Here is an 8,203-nt window from a genome sequence, read left to right as displayed (position 1 = left end):
TTTGCTATCTAGTTTGCTTCAACCCTCTGCCAAAGATACGCATCTGTAAACACTCCATTTTTTCACTCGCCTGATTAATCAACTCGTCAACCCGATTGTAACGGTTCCCAATGATGGATGATTATTCCATTGCTATATTTTGTTGCTAGATATGTTTCAAAAATTCGGATGAGGTATCTCAAACTAATAAAACTGTAGAAACCACGCTACGCTAGGAAAATATAATCCCAAAAACATAGAAATCATCATTTTTCAGACAAAAAAAAGCTTCACGATAAAAATCACTAAAAAATGACCAAATTATCAAAATACCCCTAACCTCAAAACATATTTAGAGCCTACATTACGTTTAGGAAAATCCTTTCAAACACATAAAATAACAAATCGAAATCAAATAAATCATTTTGTCAATTTTACAAAATTATGAAAATGCCCCTCATAAAGTTCATGACCATTTCGCACAAAAAATTTCATAAATGAGTAAAACCAATATTCCCATTGAATTCATTATGAAAAATCGATTCCAAAACATCATGGAACATTAAAAAATGACTTAAAAAGCAAAAAGTCATTTCTGAGGGTAAAATGGTAATTTTATAATTTTAATAATTAAAAATTCTAAAATTAATAATTAAAACATTAATTAATGTAAAGTGAAATCCTAATTAAAATTCAAGTCAATCAAGTAATATTTAATCTTAAAGTCAAGTCAATCAAGTAAGACTTAAGTCAAAATCTTAAAGTCAAGTCATTCAAGTAAGACTTAAGTCAAAACCCTAAATTCAAGTCAATCATTTAAGACTTAAGTCAAAATCTTAAAGTCAAGTCAACCAAGTGAGACTTAAGTCAAAACCCTAAATCAATCTAATAAGACCAAAGTCAAAATCCTAATAGAATTTTAATTAAACTCTAAAACTATCTAAAAGAATTCTAACTAAACTCTAAAACTACTAAAAGAAACCTAATTAAACTCTAAAACTATCTAATAGAATTCTAATTAAACTATAAAACTATCTAATGTAATTCTAATTAAACACTAATTCTATTTAAAAATAATTCTAATTAAACACTAACTTTATCTAAAATAATTCTAATTAAACACTAACTCTATCTAAAGAGTACTTTAAAAAATCCATAAATAAGGGTCCCTACAACCTATTTTCCTATAAAAAAATAAATCCTAAGAAAAGTAGGTCAAAAAGCTTCCTTAGCCTCCCATAAACCCTAATTTTGAAGTCCTAATTCCTTACCTAACATCCATACCCCAACTTTAGCTCAAAAATACTTAGAAACCCCTCAAAAATACCTAGAAATCCATAAACAAATCAGAAATATTCAGATCTAAGAATGAGGTAAATCGTCTTGGAGGTCTAAAGCGAATCCGGTGACAAAACAAAGCAAGGAGTACTATACGAGAAGTTGTTTTATCAGATCTGAGGGAACAAAACCGTTGCGTTGCAAAGGTAAATATTTTATTTTTTTTATTATTATTATTATTTAGATTTTTTTAGCAATGTAATCATTTTTGGAAATTAGTAGAGACCGGCGTTTGTTGGGCGGGATTGGTGCCTAACACTTTCCAACCCCGTAACGTGATCTCCGGACCCGTATTTTCTTTCGTAGATTAGTATTATTTGTCTTTTAGAGTCAATGTTCGGTTCCTAGACCGTAATAACTAGGTGGCAACTCCCAAACCTCAAAGTCAAAAGCAGATCCGCACTTCCCACAAATCGAGAGCGTTTTCTCCATACCGCTTCCTTGAGATCAAATCAACCAGGATGAGAGATATTGAGAGTATCACAAAGTACGGGCCCACACCACTAACAAATGTCAGGCTCTGAGGAAAATCTTACAAAAGCTGGCATAATAGGACAAGCTTAGAAACTTGCTCAGAAGGTAGAGGGAGGATCTGCTACAGGACAGAGGTCACAAGGTAGAATAGTCACCAATAGAAGGATGGGATGGGAGGGTAGCCATGATACACGTTGTCCTTAGGGAGGAGAATAACAAAGTTAGGCAGACCAGAATTATTGAGAGAGTGAAAAGAAGAAAAGTTAAGCACTTGGCTCATATCTTTACGACGAGGAATGGACCTATCGAACTAGAACACTTTGGAGAGCAAACAGTAGCGCTTATGGAGAAAGATTTAGAAGGAGTGGTCAGACCCCATTATGATGCACTGGTAATAACCTTGCAGGTGGGCACCTTTATGCTCAAAAGGGTGCTGATAGATAGCAGCAGCTCGGTGGACATCCTGTACGCATCGATCTTTTTAAAGATGGGTCTCAGTATGAGTGTGATTGCTCCAACAGGCGCACCGTTGGTCAATTTTGATAGAAGATCTAGTCAGCCCTGGGGGGAGATAGTATTACTGGTCAAAGCAGGGCATGTAATCCTGATGACCCGATTCGTAGTCGTCGAGGTAAGTTTCCCGTACAATGCCATTTTGGGGAGGTGGTGGACACATGAGATAAAAGCAGTTTCGTCCACCTATTATCAAGTTCTTAGGTTCCCCACATCACAGGGGATGTGGGATGTCCGAGGTGACCAAGTAGCAGCGCAGATATGCGCATTGAGCTATGAAGAATCGACTGAAGATAGAATTCAGCAATAGCAATTACAGTGGGGGGGATACCAAGTTTGGTGGATCCCATGCTTGGAAGGTATACAAATGGTAGACGTAGGAGAGGGAAAGCAAATAGGAGTAGGTGTTGAGTTGGAACCGGGAGAATTGAATGAGTTAGTAGAGTGCTTGAGGAGAAACAGAGATGTCTTTGTTTGGTCTATCGAGGAGATGTCAGGGATAAGCCTAAAGGTGATTTGTTACCATTTGAACGTCGAGTCGGACTTTAGACCGGTTAAGCAGAAACCAAAAAGACTAGTACTGCGATTCAGAGAAGCAGTGAATGATGAGGTGAACAGGCAAATCAAGGCTGGATTCATAAAAGAGGTGTAGTTTCCAAAGTAGATAGCCAACATTATGGTCGTACCCAAGAAGAATGGGAAAGTCAGAGTCTACATAGACTTAATAAATTTGAATAAAGCCTGCCCCAAAGATAGACCAGCTCGTGGACGCGACTTCTAGCCATGAGAAATTGTCCTTTATGGATGACTACTCAGGTTATAATCAGATACAGCTCAGCCCGGATGATCAGGAGAAAACGACATTTATTACAAGGCTCTATTGTTACAAAGGCCCTTTGGATTGAAGAATGTGAGGGCCACCTACCAAAGGTTAGTAACAGAGCTGTTTAGAGATTTGTTGGGAATGACAACAGAGGTGTATATAGATGACTTGTTGGTTAAAAGCAGAAAGAGGGAAGACCACGGAGATTTAGAAGAAGTCTTTTCCAAGATAAGGAAAGTCAAAATGAAGCTCAACCCAAAAAAGTGTATCTTTGCACTAACTTCAGGAAAATTCCTAGGTTATTTAGTTACAAAGAGGGGAATCGAGGCCAACCCAGACTAGATCAGTGCATTGATAGAGATTGCATCCCCAAAGACTCAGAAGCAAGTCCAGAAACTTGCAGGGAGAATAGCTATTTTGAATCGGTTCATAGTCAGATCTTTCGATAAGTATAGACCTTTGTACTAGTTATTGCGGAAAAACTCCTAGTTTGAGTGGACAGAAGAGTGTGAATGGGCGTTCTCGGAGTTGAAAAGTTATCTTGGCAAGCCACCCATACTCTTCAAGCCAGAGGCAGGAGAAGAGTTAGGGGTGTATGCACTCAGCTCAGCTTTGGTCAAAACCGGGACAGCAGGGGAACAGCTCATTTACTTCCTAAGCAAGACCTTTACAGACGCAGAGATGCGCTACATAAGGCTTGAGAAGGTGGGGTTAGCACTGGTCTATATGGCGATGCGCCTGCGACCGTACTTCCAGGCACATCGGGTACAAGTCATCATAGAATTTCCTCTTAAAATAGTATTGGGAAAAGTATGGGGATCAGGCAGGATGGCCAAGTGGGCAGTTCAATTAGTAGAATTCGACCTCGAATACAAGCCGAGAGTTTCGGTGAAAGCTAAGCGGTAGTTGACTTCTTGGCAGACTTCCTAGTGGATGAGAAAGTACATATGTTGGTAGAAGAGTTGCAATAGGCGAAGAACGAGCAAGAATTACAGCACAGATCAGGGTGGAAAGTCTATGTGTATGGGTTATCCAATTTTGAGGGATCAGGAATCTAAGTAGTACTAATTACTCCGGATAGAGCCAGGATAGAAAAGGCAGTGATCCTAAAGTTTAAGGCCTCAAATAACGAGGCAGAATATAAAGCTATGCTGCTCGACCTCGAATCCTTAGTAGGACTAGGGGTAATAGAGGTCATGGTTTACAACGACTCTCAGTTAGTGGTCAACCACACCAATGGAACGTTTGAAGCCCGAGATCCGTAGATGCAACTCTACCTGGAGAAGATCAGGGCAGCTGTGCAGCAAGCAGGAGACATTAAGATTGAGCATATACCAAGGGTGGACAATAGACATGCAGATGCACTGGCCTACATCGCCTCGATGTTGGCCGGGCAGGAGAAGAGAGAGTTACCGTTGAGCTATCAGGAACACCCGTCAATAGACGAGTTTGGGTTGCCTAGTTTAGTAGCAGTTGAAAGATCAAAGGTGGATGAGTCCGATCTTAGCCTACTTGTAGCGCGGGGAGCTATCCAACAATCCGAAGGAGGCCAAGTAAGTTAAGAATAAAGCAGAGAGGTGCACGGTTCTAGATGGAGCTTTGTACAGAAAGTCTGTAGAGGGGCCACTCCTGTGCTGCCTCACGACAGAGGAAGCGAAGGAAGTTCTGGGAGAGGTCCATGAGGGTGACTGCGAAAACCATTCAGGGAGGAGAACTTTAGCACATAAGGTACTTTCTCAGGGGTACTTCTGGCCCTACTTGCAGAAATATGCAGCATTGTATGTCAAGCATTGTGATTGTTGCCAGAGGCATGGAAAGATAATCTGACAACCAGCAATACAACTTCATTCCCTTATTAACCCGTCACCTTTCACCCAATGGAGGATTGACTTGGTAGGCCCATTGCCCAGAACCCCAGGCAATCTTATTTTCTTGCTGGTAGCGACGGATTACTTCACAAAGTGGGTAGAAGCGCTTCCTTTAGCTAGAATTCGACAGTAGGAAGTCCAAAAGTTCCTTTGGAAAAATATTATCTGCAAATTTGACTTGTCGTGCACCATAGTTTCCAACAACGGAAGGTAGTTTATTAGGGAGCAAATAAGAGAGTTTTACAGTGAATATGGGATAAAGCAGATGTTTTCTACACCCCCAATACCCCCAAGGAAATGGGCAGGCTGAAGCTACGAATTAGATGTTGCTCGACATTTTGAAGAAGAGGTTAGGGGAAGCCAAAGGCAGGTGGACGTCAGTATTGCATGGAGTTTTGTGGGCTTACAGGACAATTATTAGGAAATCCACGGGAATGTCCCCATTTTCCATGGCTTATGGAACAGAAGCAGTAATCCCGATAGAGAATAGCTTCCCCACGGTAAGTACCAAGATAATGCAATCTCAGATAAATAGCCAATAGCTGGTTGTAGAAGTGGATCTATTGGAAGAAAAGCGAGACGCAACATTAGTCAGACTGGAGCATTACCATAAGAAGTTACAGAACTACTTCAGTAAGAAAGTTCATCCTCGATAGTTTCAAGAGGACGATTTAGTGCTGAGACAAGTATTTCAGAATATGGAATAACTGAATAGCGATAAGTTAGGAGCAAATTGGTAAGGACCCTACAGATTGGCACAAGTGGGCCAAAAGGGGGTATATTACTTGCTTATCATGACTGATCAAGAATTACCTAGACCATGGAATGCTTGTAATTTAAAGTGATATTATCAATAGATGTTCCGCTATGTTTGTCTCTTAGCTGTGTTTGTAGGGTTAACTTGAAGAAGTGGATCCAGCCAGGATCTGGGCTTACGTGGGTCTTCCCTGTCTTCATTGGCAAGGTGAGATTGTTGGTCGAGGCCCAACTCTGACACGAGTAACAATAGTCGTGTGGATCTAGTCGAGATTCGGACCTACGTGGCTCTTCTCTACCCTCAGTGGCAGAGCAAGAAGTTGGTCGGGGTCTTACTCTGTCACTAGTTTCAAGTATGTTTCAATGGAATCCAGTCGGGATTTGAGCCTACGTGGGTCTCCTCTGCCTCCATTAGCAGTGTGAGATTACTGGTCGGGGCTCAGCTCTGGTATGAGTAACAATAGCCGTGTGGATCCAACTGAGGTCCGGACCTACGTAGGTCTATTCTGCCCTCCCAGGCAGAGCAAAAGTTGATCGGGGTCCTACTCTACCACGAGTTCACTAGCCGAGAAGTTAGTCAAATGATTATAGTTGAAAATGAATAGAGTCAGAGCCTTCTTCAAGGGCAGTGACTCAGATAGCAGTGTACATGGGTAGCTCAGCCCAGATTGAAGGAATGAAAAGAGTCAGAGCTTTCTTCAATGACAGTGACTCAGACAGTCGTCTGCACAGTTAGTTTAGTACAAATTGTGTTACAGTTAAGAGTATAAGCAGAGTCAGAGCCTTCTTCAAGGACAGTAACTCAGATAGCCATCTGCGCATGTAGTTCAATGCAAATTGTACTACAGTTAAGATTATGAGCAGAGTCAGAGCCTTCTTCAAGGACAGTGACTCAGATAACCGTGTTCAGTACAGAATGTTTTATAGCTCAGCGTAAAAATAGAGTCAGAGCCTTCTTCAAGGACAGTGATTCAGATAGCTGAATTCAGGGTTAGTTCAATATAGAATGTTTTATAACTCAGAGTAAAAATAGAGTTAGAGCCTTCTTCAAGGATAGTGACTCAGATAGTCGAATTCAGGGTTAGTTCAATGTAGAATATTTTATAGCTCAGAGTAAAAGCAAAGTCAGAGCCTTCTCAAGGATAGTGACTCAGATAGCCGAATTCATGGTTAGTTTAGTGCAGAATGTTTTATAGCTCAGAATAAAAGCAGAGTCAGAGCCTTCTTCAAGGATAGTGGCTCGAGAATCATTTGCAACGTTAAATCAAGTAGGTTCCACCAAAAGTAAAACTTACTTTGGGTAGCACTTGGGGGGAAGTAAAGAGAAAATAAAGTATGCTTGAGCAGTTTACAATGTGGGCAGAACAGCTAGCAGCGTATAAGTGCTTAAGTAGTTTATAGTGTGTGTAGAACAGTTAGTAGTGTGTAAGTGCTTGAGTAGTTTACAACATAGTTGGCAGTATGTAAGTATGATAGAGCAATTGGCAGTATAAAAAACAATGTATGCTTGAGCAGTCTGGTAGCTGAATGGGCTAATCGCTAAGACAGAACGCTAGAGAGTCTCTTAACGGCTCAGTATATGTAGGGGTTATTTCAACCAACACGCGTATAAGAAATATGATCAATAGACTGAGATTGCAAAAGTAGTAGCAAGTGTGAAAAAATTTCATTAATAGTCAAAGAGAGAGTATAGAGAAGAAATCCCAAAGGACGAGATAAGTATAAAGAACACAAAGTATAGTAGTAGAAAGTAAATATTCACTCAAGAGAAGGCTAAGAAATGGAAATAAGAGGATCAGTATCGGAAAAGGCAGGAGGGCCTGCTGCAGCAGTAACATGAGGGGGATCGGCGGTTCCATCTTGGTCCACGTCGATAACATGAATGGATGTTTGGACAAGGGATGGATCGATTGGCTGGACTGAGGAACCTGCTGCTTAAGCGAGGTTCAATTCTAAGGTAGCACTGGCCTCCATAAAATCCCTAGGGGCTCAGGTGAGGAAAGCAATGGGATTCCCTTCTTCGTCCAGTTGGAAGGGGGGAACGAGCCCAAAACACCCAGTCCAAGGAGCATCCCGGATAGGAGATACTACGGGAGCATCATCCAGGTCATCCTCATCATCCCTATCCTCATCTTCATCTTCGTATTGAAGTTGAGCAGCCTCGAAACCTTTATGATAAACCTTCGCAGAAGACTCCTCTACCAGCTAAGAGTATTGGACTTGTACTTGCCCTAGTAGCTTCCTTGTCTCAGCCTCATCCTCATTGGCTTGAGCAACCCTGATTGAATCACCACTTGTTCTTAGGGAGGTCAGCTCTAGTTCTTGTTGTCGAACTTGGACCTAGAGCTCTGCTAGTTTTGCATCTTTCCATTGCACTCTTTCCTTGTAGCTGGCCAGCTCCAGTTGCAGAATACCCTAGAGATCCGTCAGCCTTTTATTGGACGCCTCTAAA

The 8,203-nt window shown here is 41.1% G+C and overlaps 1 protein-coding gene across 1 annotated transcript; it reads left to right on the top strand.

Moving 5' to 3' along the window:
- The first annotated feature begins 1,975 nt into the window (after nucleotides 1-1,975).
- Nucleotides 1,976-2,614, top strand: LOC147400339 (uncharacterized). Its single transcript, XM_086444566.1, has one exon. The coding sequence runs from the start codon at nucleotides 1,976-1,978 to the stop codon at nucleotides 2,612-2,614; it is 639 nt and encodes a 212-aa protein (XP_086300692.1).
- Nucleotides 2,615-8,203: the final 5,589 nt, after the last annotated feature.

This window comes from Akebia trifoliata, chromosome 6 (genome assembly GCF_017979445.1).
Source record: "Akebia trifoliata isolate Shusen 1 chromosome 6, ASM1797944v1, whole genome shotgun sequence".
NCBI classification, from domain to species: Eukaryota; Viridiplantae; Streptophyta; class Magnoliopsida; order Ranunculales; family Lardizabalaceae; genus Akebia; species Akebia trifoliata.
This window is presented reverse-complemented; position numbering and strand designations above follow the sequence as displayed.